The sequence below is a fragment of the Natator depressus genome, chromosome 16 (genome assembly GCF_965152275.1).
Source record: "Natator depressus isolate rNatDep1 chromosome 16, rNatDep2.hap1, whole genome shotgun sequence".
NCBI classification, from domain to species: domain Eukaryota; kingdom Metazoa; phylum Chordata; order Testudines; family Cheloniidae; genus Natator; species Natator depressus.
The window spans coordinates 20209283-20227250 of record NC_134249.1 but is presented as its reverse complement, the minus strand read 5'-3'; the positions used below and the strand labels follow the sequence as shown (position 1 = coordinate 20227250).

Below are 17968 nucleotides of genomic sequence, written 5' to 3'. Positions count from 1 at the left end.
CTTCTGGCCTGGGAATCTATGAAATGTTCAGGCTTGAAATTCCTCGACACTCTGGAACCAGAGGTTCAAATCATTGTGGAGTCAGCTCAGCTTTCCTCCTTTATGAGGTAGTTAACAGCATGGGATTTGATTTATTTGGGAGTGGCTCTTTCAAATGAGACCTCGGAAACTGAGGGTATGTCTACACTTAATACATGACAGCTGCCCCACTGTAATGTTTCGGGGTAGGCTCTCGCTACAGCGACAGGGAGGGTTCTCCCGTTGCTGTAGTTAATCCACCTCCCCAAGAAGCAGTAGCTAGGTTGAAGGAGGGATTCTTCTGTTGAGTGGCGCATCTACACCGAGGTTAGGCCGACATAGTTCCATCTCTCCGGCTGGTGGATTTTTCACACCCCTGAGAGAAGTAGCTATGCCAATGTAAGTTTTGGGTGTAGACTAGCCCTTAGGAACTCTCTACTAATGATCCCATTGCCCTTTTCAGAAGAGGAGAGGTTTGTCCCCAGTGTTCTTAGCCAAAATATCACTGTCCATGTTTGCATAGCGTGGTGTATGCTGGTTAGTCGCCTCCCTCTATCCCAGAAGCAGCTGCGTTTCATTGGCGCTGGATGGCTTGTGAAGTGCTGTGGGATCCTTTGGATGGGAAAGGGCTATGGAAATGTAAGATGTTGTTTCACTTATTCTTGTAATTAATCACAAAGACTCGGTATGGTAGCCTGAACATTTTCTGCAATAAGTACTGTGGAGTCCTTATTGCTCCTAAGGGATGCATTACAGATTCCTCTGCTATTTCATCAGTATGGAGGAAGCATTGCATGGGCAGCTTCTTGCTAGACATACTGCAAATATTTGGAAGAGACCCAGACAGTACTTTATATATAGATGTGTACAGACATATATAGATATGTATACACACACCCACACACTCTTCCCAAGCATTTGTTTGGGCAACAGAGTAGAAACGTCAATGTTCCAAGAGTTAACATGCTTATCTGATTTAGTAGTAGTTTCCAGTTATTGTAATAAATTAGGTTTCTATTTACATTCAGGTACTTTGGGACTTCACAGTTGCATTAAGAACAATACAGAGTTCTTATTGAAAAAGAAGAATTAAAATAACTGTCTTAAAGATCTAAACACAACATAATAGTCATGTTTGCTTTTTTGGTGAGGTTAGTTCACTGAATTTCATAGTGTTGGTTTCATTTTCAGTTCAAGGCTACGTTCTCACTTAACGAAGGATTTAGATTTCTTTTCAACTTCTTTACAATATCTACATTAGCAGCCCCACTTGTGGCCTTTTCCAGATGCACTCTGTTTTGGGTGTGAAGTGTAAAGCATTTTGCATTATTCAACACCATAGGGTTTGTTTTTTTCCCAATAGCCCATATATAACTAAAAGCAGCTATCCACCACTCACTCTTAGCTATCTTGTCTACCAAAAAGTTCTCCTAAAATCTAACCTTTGGGGTCAAGAGGGATTATTTTTCCAGTGGGAGAATTAAGAAAGCAGTTGAAGTTTCCATATAAGAAGCTGTTTAAAACATCTTCCCAGCTCTTCCCTCTTTAGGCCCTGATGTCGTAGCGGGGTCCTCATAATAGCACAGCTCAGGTAAGAGACCTCCTGTACAGATTTCACTGCAAGGTCAGGGCTTTACGCAGTAAAAGTCCCCTCCTACAGACCTTGCTCAGGCAAAACCTCCAACAAAGCCAATGGGAGTTTTGCCTGAATAAAAGCCTCCAGTAGCATTTCCTACTGGCCCAATCCAACTTCCACTGAAATCTTTATTGACTTCAACAAGAACTGGATTGGGCCTTAGTTACACAAACAATGTATTAAGAAGGCACCAGTGTTTCATTTGGAGATGCAGGATTTTCACGCAGCCCTCAGGTATTGATGAGGAGCAGATGTCAGGTCAGGCACGCTGGGGAGTTTGTCCACAACAATTCTACTGACACATGGCAAAAACATCATGTTCAAGTTTTAGTAAAATCTAGACGCCCATGAGCATCATTTATTGCAAATCAGTTTACCAAAAAATACATCATTTTTGCAAACTACAACTTTGCAGGTAGATAACTTTATTACAGAAGATTTTTTCGTAAACTACATTCTAGTTTATAAAACAGAGGAAGACAACACCACTTGATGTTTAAATCACTCATATTAGGGATGTCACAATACCGATGCTCCGTAAATGTTTACTAAGAGATGAGCACACAAGGGACTGCAGAAAGCCTTGTGCTTTTGAGAAATTTTAATCATATTTGGTTTCTAACTAAAAGGGATCAGGAATCTCTCCCTTTTCTTAGGTTTCCTTGATTGACTGCATTTTAGGTGAGTGAATGTCCTGTATGTAAGCATAGTGTTTGCTTTCCTTTCGCAGTCAATGAGTAAGCAATATTCTGACACCTCTAATAAGCATGATGTACTTAAGACTTGTTCATTTAGATTTTTGAAACAAAATCCACCTTTTAAAAAGAAAAAACTTATTTACAAACATTAAATCTGCCATAGGCTTATACTATATTTTATATGGTTGTCTCCCCCCACCTCCACAAAAGAGTGCGCACCAATATAAACCCGATGCATCACTCCAGACTAGCAAGAATCAAATGTCACCATTTAAACACATGGGCTCAGCAGTCCAGTTTCTGTCTGTGTCTCCTAATTTCTGCCCTCCTGGTAGAATAGGTCAGGGCTACAGCCGAACCTGACCTCTTAAGTTGCAAACCCAAAAGTTCAGCGTTTCAAAACCAGCTTGAATGTTATGGATTGATAGTAGACTGTGGTTGGGCCTTGTAATGCTCTGTTAACTTTCATTCAAGTTGGTTTCCAGTAACTGACAAATGCCTCCTTCAAAATAGGACGGGCCACCCTTAAATGAAGGATGTGTCTAAAAGTCCAACTCCTAGCATTTTTATTGTTTAAATTGTTATTCAGTCAATTGCAGAAAAACCCCGAGAAACCCTTCAGCACTGACTCCATAGCTATGGGTTTTCAACAGATTTGGCAAATGTTCTGTTTCTTTAGGCAGCAACAATGTTATGTAGATTTTTTATTTATTTTATTTTTTTTTAGCTTAGAACCTATCACAGGTCTGTAATCCTGATTTTTTTTTTGATATAGACAGCATTTAAATATATATAAAAAAGAAAGAACAAGAATTTCTATGTATTAAGATAAATGTACAACTATATAATACTGAAATTTTAAACAAAGATTCATGACTAGTACCATAAAATGTCCTCAGATAACACCCAAGAAAACATTTTAAAGTACATTTCAAAAATCGATTCATGCTTAATTTATAATTTTTTCAAGGGGTGACATTTGTAGCTAATTCTCCCCCCTTCCCCTCCCATTTTTTCTGGGTTTGAAAGCAAAATAAAATAAAAAAAATAAAATAAAAAAAAATCAATAAATAAATGGCATTTCAGAATCACGAATCTTTGCTTATAACTTTACAAAAAGAACCCCAACCCCTATCAAGTCAACATATTAAAAAACACCCCAAAAACAAAAAAAAAAATTTCTATAAAAGATCTAATAGTTTTTAATTCCTTGGCGCGCAACTGAAGTGTCTCATTTTGAGTTCTTAACAATAGAACATATAAATAAAAAGGCAGTGTTTTCATGTAAAATAAAAAGTACATAAATAAATACTAAAAAAAGATTAAACATTGTATTCTTATTTTGTATAAAAAACATAAAAAGGGATCCTTCAGTCAAAACAGTGTCCTTAGAAGAAGTTTTTAAAAGATGATCCTAAGTCCCACTGTGTCAATGTCTCTGAAACACCTTCTTTACTTGAAGGCTTCTGGGATGTGTCCTATCTGTGACTGCATACTCGTGGGAGGGCTGGAGATTCCCTCTGACCAATCAGATATGTTGGAATGAGGTGACGAGCTGGACCATTGGTCCGGTGACTCCGGAGAAGGTGTTAAGAAAGGGTGGTCTGGCACCTGAAGCTGGTGATTGGGTGTATTGTCCAAGGGGGAGGAGTAACTGTGTTGAGAGGGTGGAGTTAAAAACTGGGTGGTGGTCATGGGTTGCGTGAGGGAGGATGGTAGAGACGTTGATAGGATCTGGGTCTCTTGAGGCAAAATAGTGTGCACTGTCATGGTAGTGCTGCTCACCTGCTGCATGTCTGACTGGTTTAGCTCGTTACCGAGGAAATTTTGGCTAATGTGGGCGTTGGTGTTTGAGCTGGTATTGTGATGCTGCTGCTGCAGATTTTGCTGTTGCAGCTGCTGCTGCAAATTCTGCTGCTGTTGGATCTGTTGCAACTGCTGGGCCTGCATCAGATGTGGCTGGGAGGCCAGCCTTGTATTCGGCATGGGCTGGTAGCTCATCATCTGAGACAAGGTAGTGGTGGGCATGCCGTTGTGCAGGGAGGTCATCATGCCATGCTGAAGGGCTTGGGTTTGCTGGTGAGCCCCGGGCTGGATGTTGTTTCTCATTGGATTATATTGGTTCTGGACCATCCCATTCTGCAGCCTTGTTAGCCAGTCGCACTGCCCGGTCAGGCTGGCCGCTCCGCCTACGGTGAAATTCATCGGTGCACTGCTCATGACTGCGCTGGGGCTGGATACGGGAAGGTGAGAGAGACGCGGGGGCACTGAATCGAAGGCCATCCTGCTGGAGCTGCCCATCACCATATCCTGCTTTCCCGCCATGTTAAGATGGTTGATACTCATGTGGGCATCAGGCATGCCTGGCAGGTGATTCAGAGGCATGGAAGGGGACTGCTGAAACGGAGAGGTCATCAATGGAGGAGAAGCAACATCCGACAGGTACCCATGGGGTGACTCCAGGGAGTCGACTGGTGACAGCACGCTAGAGCTATCTAGAAGGCACCCTTTCCCATCCTGCGATTTTTTCCTCCTGGCTTTGATGTCTTTGGAATCTTTGCTATTGCAGCTCAGGCCCTTGGTACTTGGCTTCCTAGCTTTCTTCCCCTGGACGTTGGGTTTCAGGTTGCCGATGTAACTGCTGGGAGAGCAGAGTGGAGGAGACAGGGTGGGCGCCCCCAGAGGACCATTATGCAGTGGAGGGCTCCGTACCAGGTTATACTCGTCCAGCAGCCGCACAATGTCGTGGTGCATGCGTTCCTGCGCAATGTCCCGCGGGAGCCGGTCCATGTGATCTGTTATGTCACGGTTCGCAAAGTGATCCAGGAGGACTTTGGCAGTTTCGTAGCTCCCTTCTCTGGCTGCAAGAAACAACGGCGTCTCCTCCTAGAAACACGGGGGAGACAGTTTGTTTTAAAACCCCAAAGCTAACAGATTTCTCAAGCTGGTCCAATCCTGTTTTTATTTCAGATGTGAAGACATCACTCTTAATTAGGAAGCTCAGCAGCTGCACAAATAATTGCTAGGTTCATAAGTTCATGGAGTTCAACTTCATGCAAAGGTAAGGGGCAGTCTCACTTCCTTGCATAGCTTCTCTCTCCCCTGGCACAAGTGCTCAGGAGAAAGGCTGCTGGGGAGGCACAGTGGGGACAATACTCATGGGAAAGCTGGGCTCCAGCTAGTTACAGAACTGGGTTGAATCCTAGGCTGGGGGAGTTTTCGGTTACCCCTTTTTTGGTAAGGTCCAGGGAAAGACCTTGCTGAATGCCTCTGTGTTTGAATTCTGTGAGTTACCTCATCCATATCCAATATTAACCCGCTAACCACATGTGACCTTCACCTAAACAGCACAGTGAAGTGAAGTGAGCAAACACACACTTGTTATTTCCTCCTAATCCAACAGCACACAAGTCACTAACACTGCATACAGGGCCAACCCTTGGGCTCCGTATTCAAGCCAACTCCCATCCACTTCAGCTGGAGTAACAATCAGATGCGAACCTCACCATCTGGCAGCCAGGGTTACATTTTAGGCAAAAATGAGCCTCGGATTGACTTGTGCAAGGGAAATAATTGCCTTGCACCTGCTAGCCCTGTAGATCCATCCCTACCTTATTGTTCTGCATGTCTTTATTGGCACCGTTCTTCAGCAGCACCACGGCAGCTTCTACGTTATTCACAGCAGCTGCCCAGTGCAGTGCTGATTTGCCTGGGGAAGAAGGTGACATACAGCCTGCATTAGTCAGCAGTTAGAACAACAACAAATATTCCCTGCCTTCAGCACCTCATACAGCGGTGTGCGTTTTAGCAGGCTGCCATACCTAGGTCATCCACTGCATTGACATCTGCGTGGCAATTGATCAGATCCTCCAGCATGCCCTCCACAGCCAAGCGAGCTGCCAGGATCAGCGGCGTGGTCCCATCGTGCATGCGGGCATCCAAATCGGTCGCTCTGTTCCTAATCAGGATCTGCCCATAAAGAGACGAATGCATGGAAAACCCCCAACATTAGGAGAAAGACAGTGGATATTTCAGCGAGGTGTCCACATAACAAAACCCACCAGCCCTCTTGCTGGGAGCCGCTACAGAGAGATCAAGGTCTGGAAGGGGTTGTGAAGGATCAATTCCCCCTCTCTCTTGCCTAGAGTTGGTCCCTGCAGGCCAGGAGTGGCTCATATAAGCGGGGTAGCACTGGGGAGGCTTGCACAGTACCTGCTCTGTGACTAAAGAGGCGGCTTCAAGTCGCCAAGGCTTACATCATTGTACCTTTCCACGGCACTAAATGTTGGGTCAAATGCTAAAATCCTTACTCAGCAAAATTCTCATTGACATCAATAATGACTTGGCTGATTAAGGCCAGGATGGAGACTTTGGTATATGTTCAATTAACAGGGGCCACAAAACTGACTCCCAGTGGCCCTTTACTCTATAGGAAAGGACCACAGTAGGAAAGGTTGCTAGCTAAGGTTGATGTACCTGGAAGACTCCTTGAGCATCAGCTGACACAGCTGCATGGAGGGGCGTCCTGCCCATGTTGTCCTGGATGTTTGCATCTGCACTGGCCTCCAGCAGGCGTTTGGCAGCATCGGAGCGAGAATACCTTGCGGCCAGGTGGAGTGCCGTCTCGCCGGTTCGGTCTGTCTGGTTGTGCAAGCTGGCACCCTGGTAAATGAAATCCGAGATGACAGCGGGAGCATCCTCCTCCTCTTCGCTGTTGCCAGTCTCCAGTCCTCCTCCACTGCACGAAGCGATCATGAGCGGGGTGAATCCGTCTGGAAAACACAGAGCGACCCCATGAACAGCGAGGGACTCTTTGCCCTTCTGTAATGGGCGATTCCAGGGAGACCTTCTGACTTGCAGGGGCTACTTGTTTTCCTGGCACATCAAGCTCTGGTTCCTATGTACTTCCTGACATCAGAAACTAACACCCTTCCTCTGATTTTGGTCTGAAATTATTCCTCATTCAGTAGCTTCTCACCACTCACTGGCTTCCCTATGTTGTCTGCTGTCTTGGATTCAACTCTCCAAAGCATTTCAGGGCACGGTTTACATGGAAGACACTATGCGGAATACGGCTGCACTGTACTGCAGTTTAAAAGCTTTCCGTATTTGGTTGTGGAACAGTCTCCCAAGGGAAGTGGATGAAGCTCTGATGCTTGGGATAGTTAGAACCTGACTAGACAAGAAAACACTTGTAAACATCCTATAGGGATCAATCCTGCACTGGCAGGGAGATGAACGGCATGATCTAATGGGTATCTTCCCCCAACTCTAACCTCTTTGATTCTCTGACTTCCCTCTCTGTGGTTAAATCAGGAGAGATTTATGGAAAACAAAATGCCACAAAGGCAAATCTCCTTAAATCATACAAAACAGTAGCAATGCAGCATGGAAGGACTTCTCGGCGGGGCACTTCTGCGTTAGGTTACACGAAGACTGACGTGTAAATGGCAGCACAGCAATAGGCACATTAGAAATGCGACTAGATAGATATTCTTGCACTGTTCAATTGCAGAAAGAGAATGAGGATTATAGATTAAATTATGCAAGCATCAGAGCAAAGGATTCTCCCTTACCAGGACCTCGAACGTTGACATCCATACAATCTGCATCAATTTCACCTTGCGGTGGGGTGGGTGCCATGGAAGAGATGCGCAGGTCGGCTGCATCTAGGTGCTGTTGAGTCCACTGCCTGTGATCTGTCTGATCATCCGTGTCTGGCAGCATCGCCTGCTCCTCAAACTAAGAAAGGACAAAAGGAAGCTGAAAGTCAGACCTCAAGGAAAAGGCAAGAGAAGATATAAAAAAGCAGAGCTGAAATGAAAAGCTCTGTAAGACTCAAAGCTACATTTACATCACACACAGGTTGAAAAGGAGCCTTCAGAAGTTGTGATCAGCATGGTATGGAACCCTAAAAGCAAACCCTTGTGTTATGTCTCGTAGCACTGTTCACCTTACTAATGAAATAGCTCACTGCAAGCACAGTGTGCTAATGTTACCCTTAGCTTACCCTGAACTTCTTAGTGTCCAAGGTTTCTTCATCACCCCATTCATTCTGGTTGTCATCCATCAAGGTGCCATCAGAAGCATTTTTCAGGGGTCTTTAAAAAAAAAAAAAAAAAAAAGAAAGAAAAACTCAAGTAATTGGTTCTTTTGCAAAAACTGAGAGGCAATGGATCACATGCTCTACATGCACAAAACTAAATGAAGAAATACCTGGCAATTTACAGAACATTAAAAATCCCCCCAAAGCTAGGGTATTGTTCCCCCCTTGCAAAACCCTGAAAACTCTTCATAACCGTTTCCCCGGCTGTATCAGATCAAGCACTCAAGGAGAGAGCTTTAAAGGTTCTGGGAGAGTAGCACTGTCATTAGTAGCTGCACTCCACAGCATTTAACCGGTTAACAGTAAGATTACTCACTTCAGTCCCACGGAGTCCTCCCCAAGTGGTTCTCGTCGCTTCTTCTTGCTTGACTCTGTCACTTTGAAGCCTTCTGGGAACCAGAGCTGCCCATGCTCCCTGCGCCGCTTTCGAGATACCACTACTCCCACTCCAATGAAAGCAAGCAAGACCAGTGCAGCCACCACCACATACATAGGATACAACTGGGAGTTCCTCTGGGGCTCAGCTGTTTCACCTAAAAAAGAGCAGGGCGCATGGAGACACAGACATTAAGCTGCATATCAAACTGGTGATGGAGCACAAATGAAGTGAAATTAGTTAATAGAGGTACCTATGGCTGATCTAAATCATCCCCCAAAATAAGGTCATTTTATACGCTATTAATCAGAATTGCAAACTATCAGCAAATTCTCCTCTGCACAAGCCAGCTGCATCAGGAGACAGCTTTACTTTTTTCTCCTTTAAGGAAAAGGATTAGCAAACTTCAAATCACTGCGCTCTCATTGAGCTGTTAAGACAAAAGGATTCAGGGGGATTTCGAAGATACAAACTCCAGCTCCTCACATGTCACTGATTGATTGGAGATGGGTGTTTTTTTCCCCCTTTTTTAGCTGTAATGATTTTAAAATAAACCCAAACTAAGCAAAATAAAAAAAAAAACAAAACAGAATTAGTTTATTAATGTAGATTTAAAATCCACAAAGATTCAAGGTTATTAAAGCCGAACTGTCTCTGGATATAGCATTCTGAGCTCGGCTGGCTGATAATTGGATCACGGATGTGGGCTGGAAAGTTTCAATCACCTCCAATCTCAATCCCTTCTGCAGCTGCCAGGTAAACTTACTTTTAACGGCTTCTATTTTGTAGGGGATGTTCAGGTTACCAAGCGAGGCCAAGGCACCCAGGAAAGCCGCCACATCAGTTGCACTCTGAAAGCATTGCGAGGAGGACTGGATACACTGGCGGTTGTCGATCTCCAAGTATACGATGGATCTGTATGGAAGGAGAGCAAATGGAAATAGAGAACAATGATCAAACTGAAGGAGAGTCAAGACCTAGGTCTGTTCTCCCCATAACCCCACATCAGGGTAGATTAAGATGGTGGAAACAGACTTGTTTACTTATGCATGGCCCAAACCTGCAGACCTAAATTAGGCAAAGCCCCTGCTAATGTCAATTGGAGTTTTACCTGTGTAAGGACTGTAGGATTTAGCCCCAAGTCTATTTGTCAGCTGTTCAGTAACACAGGAATGTCTTTCCTTAGCAACGAAAGAAGTCACACAAACACGAGCAGGTAATAAATAACAATAGTACTTGGGGCCTGAATCGCTTTTCACACCAGTTTTACCCCATCGTATTCGCCACTGATTTTAGTGAAGGGACTCCTGACTTCCACTGCTCTGAGCAGGAGAAGAACTGAGCCCTTTGTAGCTATTCAGCACAAGTGTCTCAAAAGCACCTTACAACTTTGCAGTAATTGAGACTCATAACAGACCTCGACAGTCAGGAAACCAAGGCTTAACTAAGTGACTACCTAAAATAACAAGAGCCAACCTAGTTCTGACTGCCAGTCCCACCCCCCGAGCGTGGCTCCTAGCCAACACCTGGGACTCCATTAGCCATGTCAATTGTAGCCACTGTTCCCTCTAAACTGTGCGCGTGCACACAGATCCTAAACCCCGTGCACACGGTGAAACATCGCGTGCACAAAAATTTGCACAGAAGAAATTTTTTGCGCACACGGCCTGTCACAAATTAGAGGGAACACTGGTTGTAGCACTATTTTAAAAAATTTAATTCCAAACCATAAAGCAGCATTGACATCCCCTTCCCAACTTTTCTTGCATAAGAAATTCAGTCCCAGTACATATTTAAAACCAACATCTTGGTAAAATTCTCCATCCTGCAGCATTTTCCTTAGAGCAGGTTATTAATATCAATAGGGTACAGTAACTGCTGTTCAATGAAAGCCTTTTCTCTGCCCCCTCACCCTCTGATATCCATCTGATCCAGCTCTCTCCGCTGCCTTTCACCAACACGCGATGAGAGGGATGTCTTTATTGTGTTGAAGACAGCGCTGGGCATGTCTGACCAGTTCTCCGTCGACCTCTTGATGTGGTGCTTTTTCAGCTCCTCTTCATTGCCGTAGTATGGGAAGATCATGTACTCTCCCTTGGGGTTCTTCTTGAAGACCACATTGGTGTGAAGGACGCGGCTGAGCTCCCGGAGGAAGTTGAAGGAGTTGTTCTTCAGGTTCTCTGGGGTTATCAGGACCACCACTACCAAAGTGCCATCTGCAAGTTTCTCAGGCATGTTGTTGGCACAGTCCAGACCATCCCATTCACACTCAGCGTTGTTACACCCCTGATCGCAGTGACCATCTGAAAAGTGATCTTTACAGTACTGGTCATACAGAGGACTAGGGAGAAGGAAAAGAAAGGGGAAAGGATTAATTACACCAACAGCCACTCTTATTATCCATCTATTAGTATAGTAGTAGGAGTTTCAAGGACTTCTCTCCTGTAACAACAACACTGCTCACCCTGACATATCCTAAATTGCTGTATAAAGAGGGGAATCACTTTATGCAACACTGAAAAGCAACCACTTCTGGGGTGAAACATGGCAGTTATTAAACTATAGGTAGGAATTTAGGACAGAATGTGAAGACAATTACTTTGACCCAGGGAAGCTGAGAGAGGCAGAATACAATTACTCAAAACAGAGTTTGTCCAGGAACCGGAGATCAAATCCGTACAATTGCAAAAGAATTCTCAGTAAAAGCCAGCAAGTATTTGGCGGATCTTCTGAAAGTTGGTGCCATCAGCAGCACACCGGCAGGATGGCTTCAGTATCGGCCCACATGCTCAGGATCCAACTGATCGCCATAGTTGGAGTTGGGAGGGAATTTTCCCCCAGGTCAGATTGACAGAGACCCTGGGGGGTTTTCGCCTTCCTCTGCAGCATGGGGCACGGATCACTTGCAGGTTTAAACTAGTGTAAATGGTGCATTCTCTGTAACTTGAAGTCTTTAAATCATGATTTGAGGACTTCAGTAACTCAGCCAGAGATTAGGGGTCCATTACAGGAGTGGATGGGTAAGGTTCTGTGGCCTGCAATGTGCAGGAGGTCAGACTAGATGATCCTGATGGGCCCTTCTGACCTTAAAGTCTGTGAGTGCCGCCCATTGTAACATGAGCGCCACTTCCTATAGAATCCTGGCGATTTCTTGCTGATCTCCCACTAAGCACTAACAGTGCCAAACTCAACAAGGCACTGCTACCTATTGAGAAGAGTTCACCAAAGTGGTGAATTTCTATACAGGATGCTCCATCAGCAGAGATGCCTGAAAGGGAGCCAACAGGGGTGTAACATAATGGGGTAAGTAAGTCAAAGAAGGGCCAAACCCAGGAAGTTGCTGATCACCTACAACTCCCAGTGAAGTCAGTGGACGTTGAGGTTGCTCAGGATTTGGCCCCACCTGATATAAAATAGCATCTGGAGAAGCAAAACAACCAACCAAAGTTCCGCCGATAATCAGCAGAAAAGACCCTGGCTTTGAAGGGACAGCAATGGGGAGGAGGTTGCTTACTTGCATTGCCCTTCCACCTTCTGGCAGTCAAAGCCATCGTACAGACACCCAGCGTTGTTGCACTGCGAATCGCACTTCCCGTCGTTGAAGTACTTCCAGCACTGCAGCGACTGGGAGCAGTTCTTCCAGGGGTCGTTGAAGTTGAGGGAACAGTCCCCTCCATCCCAGCCGCAGGCATGGTTGTTGCACTTCCCATCGCAGATCTTGTTGCCAGCGAAACCCGCGCAAACGGGTATCTCACATTTCTCTTCAATTTTGGGTGGGGTGATGTCCTGGCCGACGCCTCCCCGGAAATCGAAATCCAGGATGTGGCAGTACAGGCCATTGAAATTTGCAGGGCAATTGCACTGGTAATATGGGGGAGCATCACTGAAGTATTCACAGGTGCCCCCGTTGTAACATGGGTTTGAATTGCAAGGGCTGCTGACGGGGTGCTGGCAGTCTGGCCCCGTGAAGGCAGGATCACACATGCACTTGGAGCTCTTGTGGATGGAGATGCAGGTGCCGCCGTTCAGGCAGTGCAGGTTCCCACAGGTGCGCGAGTCGTTTTCACAAGTGGCGCCGACAAAACCCTGGGGAGACAAGAGCCAGGGAGGCAGAGTTAGTGTCTCTGATGTTGCAGCCATCAGCCTTGTGAAGCACGGATCAGGAGGAACCAACTGATAGGGAGACAGTGAAAGCAGAAGAGCAGTGACCTAGCCAGGCTGGTTTTGTGCCCAGTTCTGTGTTAGACACTCAATTTTCTCATCATCATTATGGCCAGCCTGGCCACAGCTCTAGAACAATAACTGTAATGTCCTTTAGTAAATTACAGTCTAAGGGAGTTTGGTGCTTAAATCCCATTGAAAGCAATTGGGAATCAGGCACCTAACTATTATCAAAAATAATAAATCAGAAGTAGAGCCTTAACATTTACCTTGAAATTAAACATGGGGAAAAAATCTAGACGCTCCTCTACCATGCGATCATCCACCTCCAACCAAAGCAGGTCCTTCCCCATAGGATATTTTCTAGCGCTCCATCCAGTCCAGCTTTAAATGACCCATATATCAGAGCTTCCACCATCTCCACTGGGAGCCTCTTCCACAGTCCTAGCAGATCACACTGCTGGGCACTGTTCTCTTGATACTCAGCCAAAACCTCTTTCTGCTTGACATCCCCCTCTTGCTCCTCGTTAGGATAATAGATGGCATTCTCCCACTTTGGCTCACCTGCCCCAATTCCTCTCTCTCTCTGCCACGGTCACGGCCTGCACATGCTCACACCTGGCTACCACAGTCCCCTTGCTTTAATCACTCCCTGCAGCCCCCTAACCATTTGGGGCCAGACTGTAAGCAGTTACTGTCACATGTGGAGTCCCATGAACTGCAGTGGGATTTGTGAATAAGGGGCTCACAACCTGGCCCCTTTGGTCTGAGCTCCCTCCAACGTCCGGATTTGGAGGGTCCGCGTGATGTACTAGGACTCAGATTTTTAGGCCACATGGGACCATTAGATCCCCTAGCTTGCCCTCCTAGGAGCATGGGGCAGAAATGTTGGGTGAAACCTGGAAGGAGTTAGATACGTACCGGGGGGCATTTACAGATGAAGCCCCGGCCAGTGTTGCTAGCAACTGCACACGTTCCACCGTTCCTGCAGGGTTTGCCCTTACAGCCATCCACCACGGTATCACAGCGACGGCCTGTGGGGAGGGGGGCGGGGAGGAGAAAGGAGGCACCCATGAGCGTGACGTGTTACCAGCAGCCTCAGGGTCCTTCACGGGCTGGATGGGAAAGGCTTGCTCACCTGCATACCCCTGCCTGCACTCGCACTTGTAATCGTTGACACGCTGCACGCAGTTCTGGGTCCCCCGCGCATCACAGGGGTTGGACAGACATTCATTGACGTCCCCCTCGCAGCGCTCCCCCACGAAGCCAGGTGGGCAGATGCAGCTGTAGCCGCCCACTCGGTCTGTGCATTTGCCGTTGTTAAAGCACTTGGGCCCCAGAGTGACGGGATCAAAGAAAGGGCTGCAATCATCAACGTTGATTTCACAGTGCACCCCTGGGGACAGATGGGGCAGGGGGAACAGCCCATGTTTAGTCTGAATTTTTTTTTGTTTTGCCCTAGCTCTGGTCATGGACCAGGATCCCATTGTGCTGGGTGCTGAACAAACCCAGAACCAAAAGACAAGGGGCTTACAAGCTAAGTATAGGACAAGAGATGCAGACAGACAGATTGATGGGGGAGTGCAAGGAAACCATGAGGCAATATTGGTCAGCATGGCAGGCACTGGTCTCTGCTGATCATGTAAGACACTAACAGGGCAGCCAGATGGCGTCCCCCTCTGCAGCGTGAGTAGCTGCTTGCCAACCTCCCCTCCAGCCATTTCAGTGGGAGTTGAGGACACCTGGTCTCTGGCAGGAGGTGACCAGTAGCGTTACAAGACCACTTGAGCTCCTTGATGGCTGGGCTAACAAGCTAATGTAATCCAATATTCCTGCAGCTGCTTGCACCATTAAGACCAGCGTGCATACACAGGAGCTAATGAGCACATACTAAGGATTTCTGCACTCAGAAAAGTATTCCCCATTAATTTACCTTGAGTCCCTCTGGGGCAAGAGCATTTGTAGGTATTGATGAGATCGATGCAGGTTCCTCCATTCTGGCATGGGTGAGACAGGCACTCATTGATCTCCTCTGAGCAGTTAACTCCGTGATAGCCAGCAACACACTGCAACAGAAGAACAAGGGGAACCATTAGTTACATTCACTCTGATAATGAACCTGTTCAGTTCTAGTCTCGGGTTCCTATGCTGTTCCCATCACTGAGGTATCCAAGTGCCTAATCTCTTCCTTCAGTGGTCATGTGGGGGCTATTCTAGCCCTGATTAAAGGCCAGGATGTCCAAAGCATGGGCTAAACACTGCTTCCCCTCTCTCCCCAGCAATACCCGTGCCTCACTATTGCAAATGCAATCTACTGCATTTTATGCAACCCGGAGGCAGCCCAGTTGCCAATGAGGCAGTGTGGTTTGGAAGACGTTTGGACAGCTTTGTTTTTAGAAAGAAGGAAAATAATTAGCACTTAAAAAGCACCTGCCATCTGTGGATCTCAAAGCACGCTACCAACACAAATGGGTTATGCACAGGCAATGCCATTAATCCCACTTCACAGATGGAGAAGAGTGAGGCACAGAGAAGCCAAGTGTCTTGTCCGAAGCTGTAGAGTCAGGAGTAGAACCCAAGAGTCCCGTCTCCCAGCCCTTTGCTCTAACTGCTAAGCCCCACATGCTCCCCCTGAGTGCTGCTGACCGCAGGTAGTCTGGCAGCCAGCCAGCATACCTCACAGGAGTAGCCTCCCAGGTAGTCCGTGCATGTAGCTCCATTCTGGCAGGGGTTCGGGGAGCACTCGTCCACCTGCTCTTCACAGTAGCTGCCGGTGTAGCCGGCCTGGCAGCGGCAGAAGTGCGTGTTGCCTGTATCCACGCAGAGGCCGGAGTTCCTGCACAGGTGTGCCACGTCGACACCTGGGAGAGCACAAGGCCGGGGAGCAGACAGTGAAGCATACTACAAGGCCAGCGATGCATGGGCACATTTGTGCAAAATGGGCCTGTAAAGGGGAGGCTGCTCTTCGAGAAAAGCACCCCCATAGGGCACTATTAGAAGTGCCAGGTCTTGGCCCACGCTCTGGCTTCTTTGTGTCTCTCCGGTGATCTCTGGCCAGGACAGCAGCCACTGGGAGTTGTTCTGAGTCAATGTAAATCACAGCAGCCCTGAGGCTGCTTTAACTTGTGCCAGGGGCTGAACTAGCCCCCAGCAGCGCTAGGAATCAGGGAAGAGCAATGGAGGTGTACAGCCACCTTTGTCCCCGTTTCCTGGACCCAGTGCCAAACAGAGCTTGGCCCTTCCTTGGAAATCTGACCCTAAACCTCCATGAATTCACCAGGCCCCAGGGCGCTATTGCACAAAAGACAGCACTGAGAGCAGACGTTACCTTGCTGCTTCGCAGCCACATCACAGGATACGCTGGGGACGTCACAATACAGGCCCGTCCACCCGCTGTTGCACTCGCAGCGGTACAGGTTGTTGGTCTGCCAGCACTTGCCTCCGTTTTTGCAGGGAGAGGAGTCACACCAGCGCACCAGATTCTGGGGAGAGAAGAAGGAAGTTCATACTTTGCTTGAATGGAAAGGATTGTGCAGGACATAGCAAGTAGGGGAGAAATGAGACCTCTGGATCTGGGGTGCTGAGCTGCAGTGAACTTGGGGCAGATCCTCCGTTGGTGTAAAGTGGCAATCCTTCCATGGTGCTACGTGAGGATCTGGCCTCATGTGATTAATGGGCTGATTGTTCTTTACCTGACAGTTGAGGCCGGTGTAGCCCTGCGGACAGGTGCACTTGTAGGTCCCATAGCTGTCCTGGCAGGTGCCCCCATTCAAGCACGGCTTGGAGTCGCATTCGTTGATGTCATGCTCACAGTAGCTGCCCGTGAAGCCCGGTGGGCACACGCAGGTGAAGGTATTGATGCCGTCCACGCAGGTTCCCCCATTAAAACAGGAGCTGGAAGGTGGGAAAACAAACATTGCTTCCCAGTAAACAATAGTGACTATTGTAATGGCGTTCTCCATCCATGGATCTCAAAGCCCTTGTACCAACATTAACTGATTCAGTCTCAAAACCCCTCTGGGAAGGAGATAAACACACAGATGGGGAAACTGAGGCTTAGAAAACTTATGTGTCTTGCCCATAGTCAGACATCAGTATAGTGGCAGAACTAGAAACAGAACCCAGGAGTCCAGACTGCTAGTCCTCTGGTTCAACCACTGAACGGCATAGCCCATGGGTTGTACCTTTCACAAGCTAGCACCTAACACAAGGAGAGTTCATGGGAATTTTAAGAATCTATGCTCTTGCAATGTAAATCTACCATTTTAATGACTGGAGCAAAACCACATGGTTTGGGCCCAAACTTCATTTCCTGACTTTGTGTAAGGTATCTGCATGGCCCTATTCACTGTTATATCTGAGCCGGTCATGCCCTTGAACATAGTAACCCTCACAGCCCTGCTGGGAGGCAGGGATATACTAGGATCCCCAGAGACACTAAGCAACTTGTCCGAGGTTGCAGGGAGTCTGTGAGCGAGCAGGGATTGACCGCAAGTCTCCAGAGTCCCAGTCCAGTGCCTTAACACAACTCCAGAGGAAGCATGTGGGAGTTTTGGCTGGGAAAGGGCTGCATATAATAAAGCCCTCAGACACCGACTCATTGGCTTCAGTGGGAGTACAGCAAGGACCTCCAGGGCCTGATCCAGCTCCACAGAAATCAACAAGAGCTTTTTTATTGAAGCCAATGGGAGCTGAACTAATCCCTTCCTTCACCCTTTGGCAAGATTAGTTTAAACAGACCAGGCTCCTCAAGCAAATCCAGAGCGGAGAGGAGATTCCCCTGGGGAGACAGGATATGTGCCTGCCCCAACATAGCATCCTCATGAGGGCCACCTGCAATGCCACTGGCCAATGGAGTGAGCCCCTTGGGGCTGCTGGGACACTTCGCATTACAGCGACTCCCAGGCCCACCATCACCCCCGGTAGCAACCAGGTGTTCAGCATCCCAAGCAGTGCCCAACCCCGGCCAGTTA

The 17968-nt window shown here is 47.1% G+C and overlaps 1 protein-coding gene across 1 annotated transcript in view; it reads right to left on the bottom strand.

Annotated features, from left to right (window-relative positions):
* Positions 1–1999: 1999 nt before the first annotated feature.
* The window catches only part of NOTCH1 (notch receptor 1), a 79819-nt gene continuing 63850 nt past the window's right edge, over positions 2000–17968 (bottom strand). Inside the window, exons 19-34 of the mRNA XM_074974004.1 lie at positions 16688–16889; positions 16324–16477; positions 15672–15856; positions 14929–15061; positions 14134–14391; positions 13917–14029; positions 12349–12920; positions 10747–11175; positions 9601–9749; positions 8775–8991; positions 8363–8453; positions 7929–8094; positions 6829–7124; positions 6174–6321; positions 5964–6061; positions 2000–5238 (exon numbers count right to left, since the gene is read on the bottom strand). Of these exons, the coding sequence (XP_074830105.1) occupies positions 3805–5238; positions 5964–6061; positions 6174–6321; positions 6829–7124; positions 7929–8094; positions 8363–8453; positions 8775–8991; positions 9601–9749; positions 10747–11175; positions 12349–12920; positions 13917–14029; positions 14134–14391; positions 14929–15061; positions 15672–15856; positions 16324–16477; positions 16688–16889 (4645 nt within the window). The 3' untranslated portion in view covers positions 2000–3804. The remainder of the gene's footprint in view (positions 5239–5963; positions 6062–6173; positions 6322–6828; positions 7125–7928; positions 8095–8362; positions 8454–8774; positions 8992–9600; positions 9750–10746; positions 11176–12348; positions 12921–13916; positions 14030–14133; positions 14392–14928; positions 15062–15671; positions 15857–16323; positions 16478–16687; positions 16890–17968) is intronic.